This window comes from Coptis chinensis, chromosome 4 (genome assembly GCF_015680905.1).
Source record: "Coptis chinensis isolate HL-2020 chromosome 4, ASM1568090v1, whole genome shotgun sequence".
NCBI classification, from domain to species: Eukaryota; Viridiplantae; Streptophyta; class Magnoliopsida; order Ranunculales; family Ranunculaceae; genus Coptis; species Coptis chinensis.
Window position 1 is genome coordinate 21,574,495 of NC_141459.1, and position 21,283 is coordinate 21,595,777.

Below are 21,283 nucleotides of genomic sequence, written 5' to 3' on the forward strand. Positions count from 1 at the left end.
AATCCCAACAAATTAGGAGAATGATAAAAGAAAATAATAATAATAATAATAATAAATGATGAGAATGATGTTGTGAGGAAAGTCAGAAAACTAATCTTTCCTATGTAGATGTTACCTGTTGGTTTATCAAAAAAATTCTGTAACAGTGGAGAATATCATATTAAGATTTGCAATATTAAAATGGAGATGGTTTACTACGGCTAAGTTTCAGAATGAAACAGATGGTTACTTGCAACAAAATAAGTTGGTGGATAAGCAACTATTTGCTGTCCATAAGACCTCAAGGACTGTCCGCAAAAACTGTTTATCTACTTAAAAAAATTGTTTAACCGCCCACAAATTGTTTGGACCAATCAAGAGTTGTTGTTTGTCGACAAACTGTCCACAAATTCGCTCTCTACTTGCAATGATTAAGTCAACCTCTTCTTTCAAAAACAGAATTAGTATTTGCAATTTCACTCATCAAATAGAGAACGAAAATCGGCCACAAGCCACAACAACCTGTATTGGACTATTGGTGACTGAGGATTTTGTGAACGAAAGTAGGCCACAACGCATACTATTTATGGAATTATGGTGAGTTCAAAGGTAGGGGTGTTCATTTGGGTCGGGTTGGATCGGATGACCCGTAATCAAAAGTTCGGGTTCGGATAATCCCGAAAATTTAACTGACAATTTCGATTGGGTGTTGGATTTAGGTAGAAAGAGAAAAACAACCACCCAAACCTACCCTCTGATAGGGGTGATAATTCGGCCCTAAAAAATGCTTGCAAAAGCCCTCAAAAGCTAGCCCTCATAGATTTGAGGGGCGGGCTAGCCTAATCCTCATGCCTATTAGGGGCAGACTAGAGGCTAGGTTCTAGAATATGATCCTGACTCTCATTAGGCCCTCACTTGGCAATCATAATTTTTTTTGTTATTTCACATTACATATATATTTCTAATTTAATTATATAGGTTATATTAACTTTTTTTTTTACTACAATTAGTATTTAATAATGAGTAAATTATAACATAACATATATATTTTTTATAATTAAATGAAAGAGAGATATATAGGTCATATAAAGACAAAGTTAATATGTAATTCTAACATAGTAACATGGTAAGTATTGAAAGTGTAAGACTCTCATTTTCTAAAGGTATAAAAATAAGTTTTATATCTTTTGTTGAAATTGATATACATAATCAAAAGTATAATAAAAAAAAATAAAACCACCAAAAAAATTAAGTAAATTAGTAGTAAATAATTTGACCGGGCTCAGCTCGACCCTCATTTGACCCTCAAAATTGAGGGTCGAGGAGAATGGATAAGGGCTTCATGTGATTAATGTCATGACCTACTACGACCACCCTAAACACACATTATTATTAGTGATTGGTCCGACCCTCAGTCATGAGGGATTTTATAGCTTGAGGGCCAAGCTAGCCCAGCCCGGCCTGACCCTTTTAACACTCCTACCTTCTGAAATCTAGGGGCACCAACGGTCCGGTTCTTAGTGTTGTAAGAACCAATAACCATTTGATTTTACGATTTCGATTCTGGTTCTTTGCAGTTCTTAAAATTGTGGAACCATACTAGGGGTGGAAATTTGGCCCTAACGACCCTAACCCGGCCCTGACCGACCCGACCCTAAGCCCTATAAAGCCCTCACAGAGTTTAGGGCAGGGCCGACCCGACCCTAAGGCCTTCTAGGGGGGGCTAGGGCTAAGGTTCAAACATAGGCCGACCCTAATTCACCATAACCAAGCCCTAGTTATAGTTTTACATTTTCACTATAAATACACGTACCATAATTGTCCAACTCTTTGTTAAATATTGTAAATTAAAATAACATTGTCATTTGTAATTTATCACTTACACCCAAAGGTACTTCCAATAACTTGTCTTATATAACAAAAACTTGTCTTATATAACAAAAACTTGTCAACCTATCTAGCAGCCATGAAGAACAATGAGCACTAGCCTAATAAAAAAAATAAGACTTTATTCCTTTGATTATCAAATCAAAGTCTAGAACTTATTATTCTCAATTTATTTTCCTACTTACTTCTTATAAATTATATTTTTATTCACATCCAAACCAAGTCTAGAACTAAAAGTTTCCGTCCACATCATTAAAGCGAATTACAGAGCGGACATTTGTAACACGTAAAACCAAAAACAATCTTTTGTCGAAAAATGGCATTTGTAAAAAGAAGAAAATATATAGGCTCGCCCTAAAGCCTTTTAAAGAAGGGCTTAGGGTAGGTCGAGGCTTGAGATTTAGACTTGTGACCTACCGACCGACCTTTCTTATGCCGACTTTAGGGGTGGGGCCGACCCATTGCCCACCCCTAAACCATACCCATAACTATCAGTTCCTAGTAGATATTCCCGATTTCGGTTCTTAAGAGATTCACTATTTGCGCACATTTTTTATTAGTCTTATTAAAAAAGGGTTATTTAGGCTTTGGTCCTACTTATTATGGGGTATTTAGGTTTTAGTGCTAAAATTATCGATTATTAGGTTTTAGTCATACTTCCATCTATTGACTATGAGTTATCTCAGTTAACCGTGGTCAAGCTATTTTCTAATAATATATTTTTTGATTATTTTGCAAATGGCCAAACTACCCTTGAGCGTGCTTGACATACTACTTTATATTGAATTGTTGGAACACCAAGTTAAACAATGGACACATGTCCTATCAATGTTAAGTCACCCAGTGAAATTTTTTGGCCATTGGATTAACCCATTTTTACGTGTCCATTGTTTAACTTGGTGGTCCAACAATTCAATATAAATGGTCAAATAGTTTGGCTATTTGCAAAAAAAAAAATCAAAAATATATTATTAGAAAAAACCGGTCAATAGATGGAAATAGGACTAAAACCTAAATACCCCATAATATGTACATAGTACCAAAGCCTAAATAACCCATTAAAAAATGTGTACTAAAAACACAAACGAAGTCATTTTTTAAATATTGATATCTATATCTTAATATTAAAGCTCCCACAAGGGATATTTTTCGAACTCTATTAAAATTCCACGTCATCTCCTATTAAAACGATAATTTCTCTCCTATTTGAAAAAAAAATGGGAATTTCTCTTCTATTATAACGAGAATTCTTCTCCTATTAAAACAAATTCTAACACTTTTAATTTAAGCGGAAATCTTTCTCCTATTTAAATGAGAATTCCTCTCTTATTGAAAATTAAGCGAAAATCTAGTATATCTAATTAAGACTGAAATCATTTTCCTATTAAAACAGAATCTCTCTCCCAATTGAAAAAACTGGTTTTTAAAACTTAATTTAAAACAATTTATTATAAAATTAAAACGGGTTAGCGACTAAAATGGTAGTCTCAATTTTCTAAAAAAAATATAAATGTTTTTCAAAAGAGCCAGTGCTTATGCACATGCCTACAAGCTAGTAAGTACTTATATCATTCATAAAACCATATATTTAAAGTTATAAATTATATTTTTATATTTTTTATAACATTAAATACTATGAAAACTACATATTACACTAGTAAATAAAATTTAGTAATATGTAAATGAACGTTTTGAGTTTTTATATTCTTTATTTCGATATTTTTTATGTTAAAAGTACGATAACGTTCAGTTCTAGGTCGATTCCGGTTCTAGTATGATTTTTTTGTTTAAAAAACCATTTTGTTATGGTTCTATATGGTTCGATTTTTTTAGTACCCATTTTTAAACGGTTCCTAAAAATAAGAACCGGAACCATAATTTTTTCTACGATTTCGATTCTAGTTAAACAAATACCCATCGACACCTTTACCAAAACCTACCTGTATCCGACTAGGTTGAGTATTCTGTTAGTTTTGATTTCGGGTAACCCAATTAAAACCCGGTTCTTTAATACCCAACAAAAAAAAGTAGATCTGAGAAGACGGCAGAAGATGGTGGTGGCTTAAATACTAGTCATATTCAAGATCCAAATCCTAAACATTTACTAACAAAAACAGATCCAAAGTGGAACTTGTGTTAACAAAAAGAAAAACAAAAATTAGAAATTAGAGAAAAGAGAAGAACACGAACAGAGGGTTTTTGGCATTATCCTTTTTGTTTCCTAGTTTCTACATATGGTTCAGAACCAAAATCTATTCGATTGATGAGGACCCCACCAACTACAAGGAGTAACTCTCAATGACAAAAAGGTGGAAAAAGTAACTCTCAATCTCATTTTTTTTAATCACTTACAAGGACCGAATAGATGAAAGGTCAAGTATACCCTTGACCCACTCACAAGGACCGGATAGATGAAAGGTCAAGTATACCTCAAACTCGAAATAATAAATGGTCTGACCTAACCGAAACGACCCGATGTATATAGTATGAACAATCATTATTCATACTATATCCATTTGGGGTATGAATGAAGTTTGTTCATATCTTAACATAATGTATGATTAGTAAAAACACCTATTGAAGTATGCTATTTGGAGTATGAACAATGAACAATGTTGAAATATGAACATTGATTGTTCATACCGGCCTATTTGTGGTTCATATCTCAACATGAGTTATGAACCATCATTGTTCGTATGAATAATCATTGTTCATATTTCAACATGAGTTATACACAATTATTGTTCATACCTCAACATAATGTATGATCAGTAAGATCGAACACCTATTTGGGGTATACACAATAATTGTTCATACCTATTTGGAGTATAAACAATCATTATTCATACATCAACACTGTTTATACCTCAAACATACATGAGCTATGAACGAACATTAATTGTTCATACCTCAACATGAGCTATAAAAAATCATTGTTCGTATGAACAATCATTGTTTATACTTCAACATGAGCTATGCACAATCACTGTTCATACATCAACATAATGTATGATTAATAAGAATCTATTGAAATATGAACAATCAATATTCATACAACAACATAGTATATGAGGTGGGTACGAACAATCACCAAATTTCTCTGTTTTATAAGCATAACAAAGAGGGTAAAACTGGTATTTAAAAAAATAAAAATTTCTATGATTTGTATCTATAATAACACAAACAGGTAAAACTGATATTTTTTTAAAAAAAATAAAAAAGCTGGGCCAACTTATTTTGTCATTGAGGGTTACTAAAATTGAAATCGTGGGTTTGTGGGTTATTTTATGTTAGAATTTATCCTTGTGAGTTACTTAAAAAAAAAACAGTGTTCTTCTATATATAGTTGATTTTCTTCGAAATTGGTCATTAGGACTCTTTTCTTGATTATAAAAAGTACATATACAATTTATCATGAACTAGATGGGCAATTCACAATGGAAAGTAGATATATGCATGGCCCAAAATATCGCCGAGATATCCGATATCTCGCCGATATATCTCGGTAAATTGGTACACCGAGATCGATATTTGCGATATATATCCACCGAATATTGAACCCCATTTTTTCCGAGATATATCGGAATTTCCGATATGAAAGTTTATATCGCCGAGATAATCGATATTTCCGAGATAATCGATATATATCGGTTGACTTTTTGACCAATTTTTAATAATTTAATATTGAAATTTCCGAAATATCCGATATATCCGAGATATATCCGAGATATATCGGCGAGATATCCGAGATATATCGGTGAGATATCCGATATTTTAGAAACTTTAGATTAGTCACCAAAAAAACCGAGATATCCGATATATCCGATATATCCGATATATCTCGGTTTTTGGGTACACACATATATGAACCGATATCGAAATTTTGGGCCTTGGATATATGTATTTTATTTAGATTCAACATGATTTATTGTCGTTGGGCATTCCGTCCGCGTTCATGATTTACCTACCTAAACTTAGTGTTAGGCAGATTATTCTACTTTAAGTTGAAAAACTCAACCTTTTCTTAAGACTGGCTTCCAATTCTTGCGAATATTGAGTTGATCAAATGCGTTACATGATTTTAATTTTTGTAGGTCGGCACAAGGATTTTAGCCCATTAACATTGGGAGTGGCAGTCAGGCAACTCTTTGGAGGAATGTGCTTTGAGAAACAGCTGGAACGTGTTTCCCTAGCTACTTAGCAAAACGAAAATGTTCAAAATTACAAAAGCAAATGCTATAGACAATTTTTGAAATCAAGTTTACGACACTACCAGTACCATTTAACACAATATTCTTAACCATCAAAAACAAAAACAAAAAACAAAACACACACAATATTCTTGGTAGTCCATCGATCTGTCATCTATATTATTTATTCGACATTCTGTAGATCTAATGACGTTTCACACAAGTACACAACTTCGCAACACACTATTTTTGTATTATTTTCTTAATCATGTGGCAGAACGGCTTAAGATTCAATAATCATATATAACACAAGGCCTTAATATTGTCACGTTTTAGTATCATTTTTGTTGTTTTTCTTTGACTGATGATCATTATTGGCATCCTTATTATTCTAATACAAAAGTAATTTTTTTTCTAATCTAAGCATGTTACACATGAATATACTATTGTTAATATAGATTAAAGGCCAGTATACAGATTTGAAAAAGTACATTATAGGAGACTTTTCAACTAAAAGGAGCAAAGGTAGGTAGCTCTCTTTTATAAGCTTTCCCTTCCTTGATGTGAGATACCCTCATATGAAGTTTGGATTGTGCGCTAAACTAGTAGTGCAGGTGACTACTACTTTATCATGGAGGCAAAAAGATGGCTTCGTGCAGTTCTTTTCACTATTATTGTAGTTGGATTATTTGCAAATTTGTTCATCAAGGACTCAAACGAAGCACAACATACTCATGCTGGGTTAGTTGGTCTATATTCCTTCTCTATTCCTGTCTTGTTCTTCATTCCATTACCTTGAATGTCATTTTTACCATGTTTTCTTCTTTTTTGCACTAATAATATTGTAAGGTTTTCGGTGAATTATAACTTGGGATGTAGATGATCATTTTATTACTTGGTTTCATATTCAAGAACTGTAAGGTGATTGATGTTAGAGCTTAAGCACTATTATATAATAACATATGCATTTCACTCAATCTTAGTTATTATAAATTTAGAAGCGAGTTTTTTTAGCTCAGGAGAATAAGAATTAGACTCATACTATTCGTTCACTTTTCTAAAGCAACTTTTTCCATGGTATAATTGGTCTTAAGACTTTTATACTTTTTCTTTAACCGGTTTAATTATTTTTTCCCCTCTCAAATTCTGTAATTTTGGTTCCCACTACCAAGGGTGTTGTTTATCCCCACACATTTAGCCATAGCTTTTCACGGGTCTGGTCCAAATTTCGAATTTGTTGAACTATTGAACTATATTGAAGAATGGGAAGGAGCTACCACTAAAAGCATTGTATTTTGATTAATTTTTTACTGACTATTTTTTGTTTTTGATCAGTGGTAATTTGATTTTCGTAAAATACAAATACAAGGTAAAAATATTCTGCTTTTCAATTTTCTACTGCATAAAATCCTAACTTTAGAGGGAAACTCGGTGGTTCTCTCCAATGAAGCCTTCAAGAGTTCAAGGTAGCTCCGTTAGCAATAGCACAGAATCATGCACAATCATCCCCCTCCCCACGAAAAAAAAATAGCTGACCCCTGTTAAAGTATTTTCCACATGTAGGGTAAGATTTGAAATATAATTTTTTTAACAGAAAAAGATCCACTTGTTTTCTATTTTTTTCCAAGAGAGTGCCAGCCCTGAGTGCTGACCTTACACATGGTGGCAGCTATTTGACTAAATAAAATAAACTTCTTCAAACGTTTAAATATAATAAAATAGAATAGTGTAGTACTGTAGTATATATTCAGTGGTCGGCTAAAGCCAGAGAAGAAGTAGCCACTAAACTGTATTACAAACCTCATGACGACTCAATAACGTGATTCTACAGTTACACAATTTTCTAATTGTTAAATCTGTGAAGTTTTCTTCATTTTTTTTTTTTTTTTTTTTCGAATTCATTTATGCTCATTGTAGGCATAATAGTACAAAATATCCCGATATATCGTGATATTTGGGGATATTTATCCAGATTTCAGAGAAAGATATATAAATATCACAATATGTTCAGAGATATATATGACTGCAAATATCGGTGATATTTTAACGATATTTATGATATTTATGATATTTTGCAATATTTGGCAATATTTTGTGTATATAATAATTTTATTTAATATTTACCATTATATTTCAAATAAATATAAATAATGTATCATGATATATTAAAAAATATCTACAATATTTACGATATTTATCGATATTTTGGATATATCACGATATTTATATGTGAAACAATGTCAAATATCTCCAAAGAGAGGGATATATCCACGATACATATCCAAAAATTAAATATCGATAAATACCCATATCTTGATATTTTGTACTATGGTACATATTAATCTAATATTTTCTTGGAATATATTTTGGCATATTGGTAAAGTAAAAACTCCAAGTAAAAGATCATTCAGTGGGTGTTAGTGTGTAGTGTGTTAAATATGCAACTTACGTGGTGTGTTTCCTGCTAGTAGTTTTAAATTTTCTTGGGAATATAAGCATAGTTCGTGATTCCGAACGAAATTCTGGAATTCCGTCCGGAATTTCGGTTTTTCACAAAAAACGAAATTTTAAATATAGAGTTGAAATATCCGAAATTCCGAAATTATTTGAAATTCCGAATATAACAAGGGTCGAAATTTAATGAACTTCAGTTTTTGAATTTATCGGAATTCCGAAAATTCCGAACTATGCTTACGACAACATTTACAATATTTTCACAAAACTAATCGTATTTTTCTGATATTTATGTGTAGGGAGCACGAGGAGTTGAGTGATCAACAACACGTCCACATATCTACAACATTTTCATGGCTCAAGAACATAGTCCTCAACCTTGCATTAGGAGATTGGCAATCGAACAACATACCTTCATCTGAACAACCTGAGAAACCACACATAGTTACATTCACCCCAAATCTATCAACTTGTCACAAGTCGTTTGCGAAACCTGGCTTTCAAGTCTACTGTTGTCCACCAAAGCCAGAATCTGAAGAATCTTTCATTGATTTCAAAATCCCTGATCTTTCGTCACCTAGACGTATACGTCGACGTGCTCACCTTGCTGATAAGGATTACATTGCCAAGTACAACAAGGCCCTTACCATCATGAAATCCCTCCCTTATGAGGATCCACGCAGCTTTAGACGCCAAGCCGACATGCATTGCATTTATTGCACAGGGGCCTATAACCAACAATACTCGAATGCCAGTTTTAGCATCCACAGGCAATGGTTATTCTTTCCTTGGCACAGAATGATGATATACTTTCATGAACGAATTCTTGGAAGTTTGATTGGTGATGACACATTTGCATTGCCATTCTGGCAATGGGATGCTCCAGAGGGAATGGTTACGCCTGCTATGTATATGGATGGTGCTTTTACAGACACAGAACGTGAAGAAACTCATGTTCATATTCCTAGAATAGCAGATATAAATTATGATTATAACGATACCGAAATTGAGCCTGAACAACGGATTAAAAAGAATTTAGCCTTCATGTATCACCAAATGGTCTCTGGTGCTAAGAAGGTGGAACTCTTCATGGGTTGTCAGTCCAAGCCAGGCAAGGATGGTGTTTGTGATGGGCCTGGAACTATAGAACTTGCACCACACAATGCTCTGCACACTTGGGTTGGAAAGGCGTTGAATCGATACAGAGAAAATATGGGAGTGTTCTATGCAGCTGCTCGTGATCCTATATTCTATGCGCACCATTCTAACATTGATCGAATGTGGGAATATTGGAAGGAACTGAGGGGTTATGAACCAGAGATTGTCGACCCAGTCTGGCTCAACTCGCACTTCTTCTTCCACAATGAGAACTCGCAACTTGTTCGTGTGAGAATAGGCGATATCCTCAATATAACTAAGCTTGGATATGGGTATGAGAAGGTTGATTACCCTTGGCTCAATGCTCGGCCAAAGCCTTCTATTGACCCGAAGATTGCTCGCTGCACGTTGAATACGAGAAATAATGGTAATGTACTAAACTTTGGTACAACTTAATTCCAACAATTAGCATCAAATTTTGGGATTTTTAGTGAAAGCACCTATAGCACCTCGGTTTACTTTTATTGATAGTATTGAATGTAGCATACAGTCTAACTTTAATGCTTATATTTCAGGTATCCTAGGTGCTCATTTGAACGACTTCAGGCCAGAAGGTAGAACACTTGACACCAACATTGAAGTCAAGGTCCATAGACCAAAGAGACAGAGAAGATCAGAGGAGGAGGAAGAGGTATTGGTGGTATATGGCATTGATGTAAAGATAGACATGTTTGTCAAGTTTGATGTCTACATTAATGCAATTGACGCAACTAGCATTGGTCCAGAATCAAGAGAGTTTGCTGGGACTTATGTAAACGTACCACGGGGCATAACAATAGAGATGAATGAGGGAGATGAGAAAATGAAGAAAAAGAGTAATTTGAAGATGGGGATCTCAGAATTGCTGCAAGATTTGGAAGCAAATGAGGATGACAGCATTTGGGTTACTTTGGTGCCAAGAAGTGGGACTGGAGTGAACACCACAGTGGATGGAATTCGAATTGAATACATGGACTGATTGAGATCATTCAAACAAAAGAATTAGGCATGTAATAATAGGTAATGTATCTATTTTTTCATTTGTTATTCATGTAGTGGTTATGATTAGTTGTAGGTGTGAAGGTAGGTATAAACCTATGTGAACACCCGGGTTGCACGGAGATTCTCCAGTATATAGCTTGCTTTTTGTTGTTCGTCGAGGTCGTTTAACATCTAGCTAAATGTCTCCTAGTATTTTGTTGATTGTTAAATAATCACTAGTTTTGTGGTTGGAGCAAATATTTATTTGATCAGCTAAGATCGTCACTTGTTATGCTCTTTAGGCATATTGTTTACTCTAAGCAAATATTTATAGTAGCACTAGTCTCATTGCTTTCCAGAGTCAAAAATGTTAGTTTTACTATGTCTGCAATCCTATTACTGGAGAGCACATTGCGCTCTCGAGAGCATCCGAACTGGAATATACTGTTGTATCTGCTATTGGAAATGATTCTTCCACTAACGAAGGTGAAGTGTTTACTTTGGGTTCAAGGAACTGGAGAAGGATTGAAAATGGTGTTCCAAAGAATACTTGTACAGAGGGGGAATGCTTATCATCTTCACTGGATCTCAAGAGGATTTGATCAGGCCTTAACTATTGTTACTTTCGATACGCTGTAGAGAATGTTCGTGAAATCTAACCTCCACCTTTACTCAGCCAAAAAGACACAATTAGTTTGGGAGTGATAGACGAACGCCTCTGCTTTGTTTTTTCTTTTTTGTGGGGGAAAGTTGGATCAGACATACTATGATATATGGGTGGTGAAAGGATCTAGTCCCAGTTTCTAGGGAAGAGGAATACCTTTTCAACCAACAAAGTCTACATGTTGTTTCCCTTAAACTGTGACAAAATTAAAGAACCAGGAATTACTTGTGCGGTATAGATGGAACTTGTAGTCCTATTGTGGTGCAAGAGACTAATTGGGATAGCTCGATATTCCAAGTGGGCAGTCTCTTTTCGCCCAAGAAGGGTCTGACCGACTGACGCAAACTAAAAACTAATCAAGTAATAATAATTATTTGGGGTTACCCCGACTGGCTGGGCAATTAGGATTCCTCTAAAAAACCCATCTAGTGGGTGGTGGGAGGAGACCCTAGTTTCCCGTCTAGTTGGTTTGGTTTTTTGGGGGGGGGGGGGGGGGGGGATAACAGTAGTTAACCCTAATAATTGGCTTTGTACCCTTTTTTATATTTAAATGACGGTGTCGAACATAGGATTACCAAGAGAAACCGAGTAACCTAAAGTTGGGAATCTTGCTAATGAATTGCATGACGAGAGAAATTTACTGTAATATCAAGCTATTCTTTTATCAGTTAGAACGTTGTTTCCCTAAATCCCCCTCCCCCCCTGACGGTGGGAATCATAATCAAGACATCAGGCCCAACCTCAAGTCAAATAGGTCACTACACGCCCTTCAAGCACGCAACTAACAAGGACAAATATAAAATCATAAAATCTGATATACACCCCAAAATTGCAGATGTTACGATTAAATAGAGACTTCACCAAGTTCATAAAACACTCAAAGAAAGGGTAATGTATCAAAAGATACACATCTTAACTTTAGTAAGCACAATAATAAGAGTATAGAAGTGACGCAAACAAAAGAAAAGTAGTTCAGAAAAGCTTTCCAATGCTCAACTCAGATGACACAAACTACCATCACATTCTAAATGGAGAATTGACTAACGCTTCTTAGAGACACCAACAGTCTTCCCCCTGCGACCTGTGGTCTTGGTGTGTTGACCCCTAACTCGAAGGCCCCAATAGTGCCTCAACCCACGGTGGTTCCTGCACAAAGTAGATGCAATTATAAAGTTTATTAGAGCACTGCACAGAAGATAAAGAACATTTCGACATCCACTACACTTGAGTTTATAGTAGTCAAAAATAAAAAAGAAAAAAAAGAAAACAGGTTTTCGCATTAGAGAATACAACGCCAATTGCCAATCTACCTGCCGTTACTGCGTTGGTGAAAATGAATATACAAAATGCCAACCTCACAAATGATGTCACTAAGAAACTAGTTCTTCTATATGAATCTAAGTAATAAAACACAGGTGTACAAAACTCAATTGGCAAAATTTAGGTAGTTTACAAGTTATTCAAGGAAAGAATAAGTACCAGAACAATGATCTGACTAGTGCATACGTTAAATCGTATTAAAAACCATAACACTCACTTTGACGTAAAGCATTAAAGAAGTTTGAAGGTAAGGAAATCTTAGTGTTCAAGTACTGGCTGGAGTGACTAGGGAAGGATAATCTAAAACTAAGACTGTCCTTCACTTGGTTTCATTTCAATTCCATATTAAGGCCATCTTAGTGTGCCCCTTTGTTTTTCTTAAAGGCTAGTGTCAAGGAGATCAAGCTTTACACTCGAGGCTAGATAGCTTGTATCGCTGCGTATAACGAGATATGTGGTCCAACAAGCTGAAGCTTAATCCATAAAAAGTCATACCCTCAATGGCCCCAAATATATGAGGCTGTAGCCTCAAGACTAGGCTGTTTGATCTCAGTATTGCTTTTCTATGAAACTAAACAATAAACATTTCAAAAGATTATAGTCGAATCTCTGTTTCATCTAGTTCATGTAAATGTATAAACAGAAAAAAGGAAGTCATTAAAAACGATTAAATATAAATTACTAGTCTAGTCGAGTCAATAAATATAAGCTGCCATTTCATAATGCATACTAACAAGTTATTCTTTAAATACTCACTGAAAAGCTGAGCAACTAAATAAAGCCTTGTATATAAAACGGTACACGATTGCTTTAGTAATTAAAATTACTCTGGTTCATTATTACCTAAAAGCTTACACATTAACGCCAAATCAAAAAACATATACCTGATCTTCTTCAATCGCTCCAAGTCATCTCGCAGCTTCATATCAAGTGCATTGGACACCACCTGAGAGTATCTCCCATCCTTGTAATCCTTCTTCCTATTCAAGAACCAATCCGGAATATTGAACTGTCGAGGGTTCGCAACAATCACCATAATATTCTCCAGTTCCGCCGCAGTTAATTCACCAGCTCTAACAATTCCAAAACTCCCAGTTTATCAAAATTACAAAAAACTCACTTTATCAAGTATATATACCAATTTTCCCATGAACAATAACAATACAAGATCTAAAACCAAACCAACATATGTATAACAAAAAATAAACACAAAACCCAACCTTTTGTTCATGTCCACATCAGCCTTTTTGCAGGCAATATTAGCCAATCTCCTTCCAATACCTTTGATGGAAGTCAAAGCAAACATAATCTTCTTTTTCCCATCAACATTTGTATTCAACACACGCAGAATATGTTGGAAATCTTCGTTTGCAATAAGAGACTGTGAAATAATCAATTCAATTAAAAACTATATATACTCAAATAGTTATTTAAAAAAAAAAAGGGTGATACCATTTTGTTGCAGAGATTTGAGAAAATAATGAGAGCACAGCTGCACTTTCTATCAAGACTGAAAAAAAAAAAAATTAGGGTTTTTGGAGTGTTTTTGTAGCTGACTATTTATGTGACTATATTACCCTTGGTTTTTTAAAGTTAAACTCCAACTTTGTCCTTCGTTATGTTTGGGCTTTTTGCAACCCTAGAGTCCAAAACGAGATGGACTAAAAAGTTTTCTTCTTACAAAACAAAAAAGAAGCACATCCTCCCGCGCACACCCTATTTTCCTCACTACAACTTTCTCTTTCCTCTTTCTGCTGCTGCTGCTATTTTTTATCCCCTTCTTCTCAGTTCTCACACACAAGGTAAAGTTTTTTACTCTTATCTCCACTTCATTATAATAGTTTTTTTTTTCTCGTACATTTTCTAGTTTTTTACTTCTTTCATTTCATTTTTAAGGGTTTCCGTACATTTGATTTCTAGGGTTTAGCAAAATATTTAGTATGTCTTAAGTTTAATGTACTAGCTCATTTATTAATTTATTATTATTTATGTTGTTTAGCCAGGTAAAAAAATGTGGACTTGACTGTTTACAGACCAAGTGGTTAGTTACTGTACTGTGTTATATTTGGGGTAGAAAGAGATATGGCATTTTCAACGGCATCTTCGTTATTACGGTATAAACTTTCATTTCCTGTTGGTTCGAGTTTTATTGGTGCGTCGAGGAATCTTTATGTGTTATCTAGGGGTTTACGTTTTTTCGCCAATGCACCTAGAAGGTCAGTTAAAGCTGTGGCAGCAGTTAATAGAAGGGATGAGGATGGAGGGGAAGTTAATGGGAAGGTGGTTTTGAAGGATAGGGCGATTAACCAAGGGGGGAGGATAGTTCCGACTGAGCTTCATAAAGAGGCGACAGAAGCTTACATGTCGTATGCTATGTCTGTTTTGTTGGGTAGAGCTTTACCGGATGTTAGGGATGGTTTGAAGCCTGTTCATCGGAGAATTTTATTTGCTATGCATGAGTTGGGTCTTTCGTCGAGAAAGCCATATAAGAAGTGTGCTCGTGTGGTCGGTGAGGTACTTGGGAAGTTCCATCCGCATGGTGATACTGCGGTATATGACTCATTGGTGAGGATGGCTCAGGATTTTTCTTTACGCTGGCCGCTTATTCGTGGGCATGGGAATTTTGGGTCAATTGATGCAGATCCTCCTGCTGCTATGAGATACACGGAGTGCAGATTGGAAGCACTTGCTGAAGCCATGCTATTAGCTGATCTGGACCAAGATACAGTCGACTTCCTTCCGAACTTTGACAATTCACAGAAGGAGCCTTCACTTCTACCAGCTCGAGTTCCTAACTTGTTGTTGAATGGTTCCTCTGGTATCGCTGTAGGAATGGCGACTAATATTCCTCCACATAATCTTGGAGAGTTGGTGGATGCACTTTCTGTTTTGATTCACAATCCAGAAGCTACACTACAAGAGCTGCTAGAGTATATGCCTGGACCCGATTTTCCAACTGGGGGACTGATTATGGGTAATATTGGTGTGTTAGATGCATATCGTACTGGGAAAGGACGTGTTGTGGTCAGAGGAAAGACTGGTGTTGAAGTGCTTGACTCTAAAACCAAGAGGACTGCGGTTATCATTAAGGAAGTGCCTTATCAGACTAATAAAGCTGCATTAGTGGAGAAGATTGCAGAACTTGTGGAGAACAAAGTCTTAGAAGGCGTAAGTGATATTCGTGATGAGAGTGACCGTAATGGAATGCGTGTTGTGATAGAACTTAAAAGGGGATCTGATCCAGCAATCGTTCTGAATAAGATGTATCGACTGACCACTCTTCAGTCTAGCTTTAACTGCAACATGGTTGGTATTCTTAATGGACAACCAAAACTGATGGGTTTAAAAGAATTACTTACGGCTTTCTTAGACTTTAGATGCTCTGTTATTGAAAGACGGGCAAAGCATAAGCTTTCTCAAGCTCAAGAAAGAAAACATATAGTGGAGGGCATCATTGTGGGGCTTGGCAACGTGGATGGTGTGATTCGAATAGTAAGGGAAAGCTCAAGTAATGCTGTAGCTTCTGAAGCTTTGAGGAACATGTATGGTCTATCTGAGAGACAAGCTGAAGCTTTATTGGACATTACCTTGAGAAAGCTAACTTTTCTCGAGAGTAAAAAGTTTGTTGATGAAGGTGAAGCCTTGAGTGAGCAAATATCGAAGTTGAATGAACTGTTGTCGAGCAAAGAACAGATGTTGCTGTTAATAGAACAAGAAGCGATTGAGGTAAAGAACAAATTTTCAACTCCAAGGCGGTCAATGTTGGAAGAGGATGAATCTGGTCAACTTGATGATATAGATGTGATCCCCAATGAAGAAATGTTGTTGACTCTTAGTGAAAAAGGCTACCTCAAGCGAATGAAGCCCAACACTTTCAATCTTCAAAATCGTGGAACAATTGGAAAGTCCGTTGGTAAGATGAGAGTAAATGATGCTATGTCTGAATTCCTTGTTTGCCGTGCCCACGATCATGTTCTTTACTTCAGTGACAAGGGAACTGTGTACTCATCTCGTGCCTACAAAGTCCCAGAATGCACCAGGACAGCTGCTGGCACACCAGTGGTTCAGATATTATCTCTGTCTGATGGGGAGAGAATAACTTCAATTATTCCTGTCAGTGAGTTTTCTGAAGAACAGTATCTAGTAATGCTTACTGTCAATGGGTACATAAAAAAGGTGTCTTTGAAATCTTTCTCAGCGATCAGGCAAACAGGGATCATAGCAATCCAACTGGTTCCTGGTGATGAGCTGAAATGGGTCAGGCTCTGCTCAAATGATGATCTTGTCACAATGGCTTCTCAGAAGGGAAGGGCTATATTGAGTTCCTGTGAGAGAGTTCGAGCGCTTGGGAGAAATACTAGGGGTTCTATTGCGATGAGACTTAAAGAGGGGGATAAAGTGGCATGCATGGACATAATACCAGCAGCTATGCATAAAGATTTGGAGAAACAAGGCAAGGATCTCTCTGCCCCATGGCTGCTATATGTGTCTGAAAGTGGTTATGGAAAGAGAGTCCCTTTGAGCTACTTCAACTTGTCAGTTCTGAATAGAATTGGTTTAATTGGTTACAAGCTTCAGGAAGACGATCGCCTGGTTGCTGTGTACGTTGTTGGTTCTTCAATGGAAGGGAGTGGTGAAAGTGATGAACAATTAGTTCTAGTAAGCCAGAGTGGGACAGTTAACAGAATTAAGGTTCGGGATGTTTCCATACAGTCACGCTATGCTAAGGGAGTTATTTTGATGAGGTTGGAGCATGCTGGAAAGATACAGTCTGCTTCTTTGATAACCGCAAGTGAAGAGGAGGAAGTTGAAACTGAGACAGTTTAGTGAGGTGCCTTGTTTTAGGTAGGAATCTTTGTTTGAGAGGTGATTTTTGTACCTTTGGGTGCGGAGAGGTACTTTCTTGGTTATTTTGGTATTGTTCGGCCGTCCGCCTCACCTCTTTTTAATTCGGTTCAATTAAACTCTTGCTTTACAGTCGCAAATATATTTTAAGTTTCAGAAACATGAGTTTTAAGGCTTCTTATTTTCATTGGATCTTTTTTGCTTTAAAGTGATGGAGTGATTCTTGCCAAAAAAATATTTCTTCTCAAATAGTTATGGTAATTAGCAAAAGTCCAGAACTAACAAAAATCTAATATAGGTGCCAGGGAAGCAATTGGCAACTGGGATACTAAGGGGCTATTTGTTTTTTTGGGTTAAGTTATAAGAAGGTGTTATAAAACCATGTGTTATAAGATGGTATTATAAGATGGTCTTATAAAGTGGTTTGTTTTTTATTTTAAGTTCTTTTATAAACACTTGTAAAAATAGAAAAAACAAATACATGACATCTTATAGATGGTTATTTGACAAATATAACCCTATTTTACATCACATTTAACTTGAATATATTAATTTGAAACAAACGTATAGTTTGATTTTCGGTTTCAAATCAATTTTGATAATTAGAATATCGATTTTAGAAAACTACTTTAATTGGCGGCGGTGGTGGTAGTGGTCTTAATAGCACGGCGGTGGTGATAGTGGAGGTGATGATATTGTTTTAATAGCACGGTGATGGTGATGGTAGTAAAAGTTGTAGATGTCTTAATAGCGTGGTGGTGATGGTGGTGGTGGTGGTAATGGAGGTGATAATATTGGTCTTAATAGTACGGTGGTAGTGGTGGTGGTGGTGGTAGTGGTGGTTTTAATGGCACAGTGGTAATGGTGGTGGTGGTGGTGATAGTCTTAATAGTACGATAGTAGTGGTGGTGGAATAGTAGTGGTGGTGGAGGTAATGATAGTGGTGGTAGTGGTTGTGGTGGTAGTGGTTTTAATAGTTTGGTGGTGGTGGTGGTGGTAACCGGTGGTGGCTAGGGTAATAGAGTTATTTCGAAAATAAGATAATGAAAAAGGAAGAAAAGAGAAATGAGGCTAGGGGTATATGGACGGGGGTGTTTGAGTCATTTTTCAAGTTGTAAGACTTATAGAATTGAAGTAAATCCAATTTTGGTCCTTATAGAATTAGAGTCTCTTATAAGACATTTTAGTAGAATCTCTTATAAGAGAAAAAAAACAAAAAAAAAAATATCTAAAATCAGCAGGCACATCTTATAAGAGGTTATATAAGACCCTTATAAGACTTTGATGTCTTATAACCTCTTATAAGATAAGATGCCCAGTGATTTTGGACATTTTTTAGTTTGTTTTTACCCTTATAAAAGGCATTCTACTAAATGTCTTATAAGATACTCCAATTCTATAAGTACCAAAATTAGATCTACTTCAATTCTATAAGTCTTATAACTTGAAAAAATTACTCAAACACCCCCGTCCATATACCCCTAGCCTCATTTCTCTTTTCTTCCATTTTCATTATCTTCTTCTCCAAATAACTCCATTGCCCTAGCCACCACCACCACCACCACTGCTGCCACTGCCACCACCATCATCATCACCACTACCATCATCACCTCCACCACCACTACCACTGTACTATTAAGACTATCACCACCACCACCACCGTACTATTAAAACCACCACCACTTCTACTACCACCACCACCACCATCACTACCACCGTGTTATTAAAAATAGAATTACTGAAAGTAATGTTTTCATTGATTGATTATCAAGTTCTTACATCCTGTATTTATACTCTTCATTACACAGAAAGCAATTACAAAAACAGTTACAAAAACGGTTACAAGTCTGTTTCAAGATGATGAGCTGGCACTGACTTCGTGTCTCTAGCTTTGACTGAAGTCTTCCTTAATACCCCCCTTCAAGCTGAAGGGATTATTAAGCACTGATAGCTTGGATAACAGTAGATGGAATCGTTGAGATGATAGACCTTTAGTAAAGATATCTGCTACCTGATCCTGTGTACAAAGATACTGAATATCCACTACTTTATTAACAACCAACTCTCTTATATAGTGATAATCGATTTCTACATGCTTACTGCGAGCATGAAAGATAGGATTATTAGCTAAGGCTATAGCGCTGATATTGTCACAAAATATGAGAGGAGGTTTCAATATAGTAATATGTAAATCTTTCAATAGTAAGCAAACCCAATAGATTTCTGCAGCTGTGTGTGCTAGAGATTGATATTCAGCTTTAGTACTTGAACGTGCTACAATATGCTGCTTTTTCGCTGACCAAGAAAGAAGATTACTCCCCAAAAATACACGGAATCCAGTCGTAGATCTCCTATCAATAGGACATCCAGCCCAATCTGCATCAGTGTATGCTTGAATAATGAAGGAACTCTTTGTAAACCACACTCCATAATCGATTATACCTTTCAGATATCTGATGATCCTTTTGACTGTTGCTAAATGAGTAGACCTGGGAGAGTGCATGAATTGACAAACTAAATTAACAACAAAAGATATGTCAGGCCTTGTCCAAGTAAGATATTGTAATGCTCCCACTAAGGACTTATAAGATGTAGGTTCTGCTAACAACTCTCCTGAATGAGAATCCAATTTACAGTTTGATGAAATAGGTGTTGAAGCTGGTTTAGCATCAATCATGTTAATTAGCTTTTCGTAATAAATCATAAGTATACTTTGTTTGACACAAAAATATACCCCTTAAATCTCTTTGAACCTCTAGTCCCAAAAAATAATGAAGTAAACCTAGATCCTTCATAGCAAATGTAGAACTCAGCTGACTGATGACTTGCAGATACTCAACTTTAGAGCTTCCTGTAATAAGGATATCATCCACATAAACTAGAATGTAAGTAATGGACTTCTGACCTTTTTTAATGAACAAGGAATGATCTGCTTCAGATGTAGTGAATCCAAGTGCCAATAAAGCTTGAAATAACTCCTCATACCAAGCACGAGGGGCTTGTTTAAGTCCATACATGGATTTTAGAAGTTTACAAACATAGTGAGGCTTGAGGAGGATCAATGAACCCTTGTGGTTGCTTCATAAAGACTTGCTCCTTTAAGTGACCATGCGAGAAAAGCATTGGAGACATCCAACCGCCTTATTTCCCAATTGAAACCGACCGCAAGTGATAAGATGAGTATTATAGTAGTGGGCTTGACAACGGGATTTGAAAGTTTCTAAGTAATCAAATCCATACTGGCGATTGAAGCCTTTGGCAACTAACCTTGCATTGTGTTTATCAATAGACCCATCCGCTTTTTGCTTCAACCTAAAGACCCATTTATTATCAACTATATTTCGAGCTAAGGAAGGAGGAACTAGAATCCGTGTTCTATTTTTAAGCAATTGCATTAAATTCGAAACCATGGCATCTTTCCAAGCAAAGTCCTTAATAGCTTGAGTATAACATATTGGAGTTGATGGAATTTCAAAAAAATAATGTGTAAAGCATGAGGTAAGGGATGTTTAGTTGTATGAAACACCTTTGGTTTAAAAATACCTTGTTTGGCTCTTGTTTGCATGTTATGAGTGTTGGATGAAGATGGTAAAACCTGAGAAAGAGTGGATGATTAAGGACTGATAATTTTTGGAACTGTGTTGATAGATTGAGATTGAGATTGAGAAGAGGTTGTATTGATAGTCTTAGGTTGAGAAGAAATTTGAAGAGGTGATATTGAAGTGGATTGTTTTAAAAACTATTGAGGAAGATCAAAAGGAGAAAACAGTGAAGAAGAATGAACTTTAAAAGGAAACTGATTTTCATTGAAGATAACATGCCTTGA

General features: G+C 35.9%; 3 protein-coding genes across 4 annotated transcripts; 2 read left to right on the plus strand and 1 right to left on the minus strand.

Annotated features, from left to right (window-relative positions):
• The first annotated feature begins 6,472 nt into the window (after positions 1-6,472).
• On the plus strand, positions 6,473-10,886 carry LOC147502569 (polyphenol oxidase I, chloroplastic-like). Its single transcript, XM_086607340.1, has 3 exons — positions 6,473-6,797; positions 8,810-10,035; positions 10,184-10,886. The coding sequence occupies exons 1-3, from the start codon at positions 6,688-6,690 to the stop codon at positions 10,624-10,626; spliced, it is 1,779 nt and encodes a 592-aa protein (XP_086463466.1). The 5' UTR covers positions 6,473-6,687; the 3' UTR covers positions 10,627-10,886.
• Positions 10,887-12,109: 1,223 nt separating this feature from the next.
• Positions 12,110-14,184, minus strand: LOC147502570 (small ribosomal subunit protein uS13z/uS13y/uS13x-like). Its single transcript, XM_086607341.1, has 4 exons — positions 14,065-14,184; positions 13,833-13,993; positions 13,497-13,685; positions 12,110-12,438 (listed from the first exon to the last, which is right to left on the minus strand). Exons 1-4 carry the CDS (start codon positions 14,065-14,067, stop codon positions 12,333-12,335), a joined length of 459 nt encoding a protein of 152 aa, XP_086463467.1. The 5' UTR covers positions 14,068-14,184; the 3' UTR covers positions 12,110-12,332.
• A 96-nt stretch (positions 14,185-14,280) lies between these two features.
• Positions 14,281-17,617, plus strand: GYRA (DNA GYRASE A). Of its 2 annotated transcripts, none has more exons than XM_086607338.1 (2): positions 14,281-14,414; positions 14,612-17,617. In XM_086607338.1, exon 2 carries the CDS (start codon positions 14,695-14,697, stop codon positions 17,437-17,439), a length of 2,745 nt encoding a protein of 914 aa, XP_086463464.1. In that variant the 5' UTR covers positions 14,281-14,414; positions 14,612-14,694; the 3' UTR covers positions 17,440-17,617. The 2 variants fall into 2 exon arrangements, with proteins under 2 accessions (XP_086463464.1, XP_086463465.1); XM_086607339.1 differs by having other exon boundaries at positions 14,616-17,617.
• Positions 17,618-21,283: the final 3,666 nt, after the last annotated feature.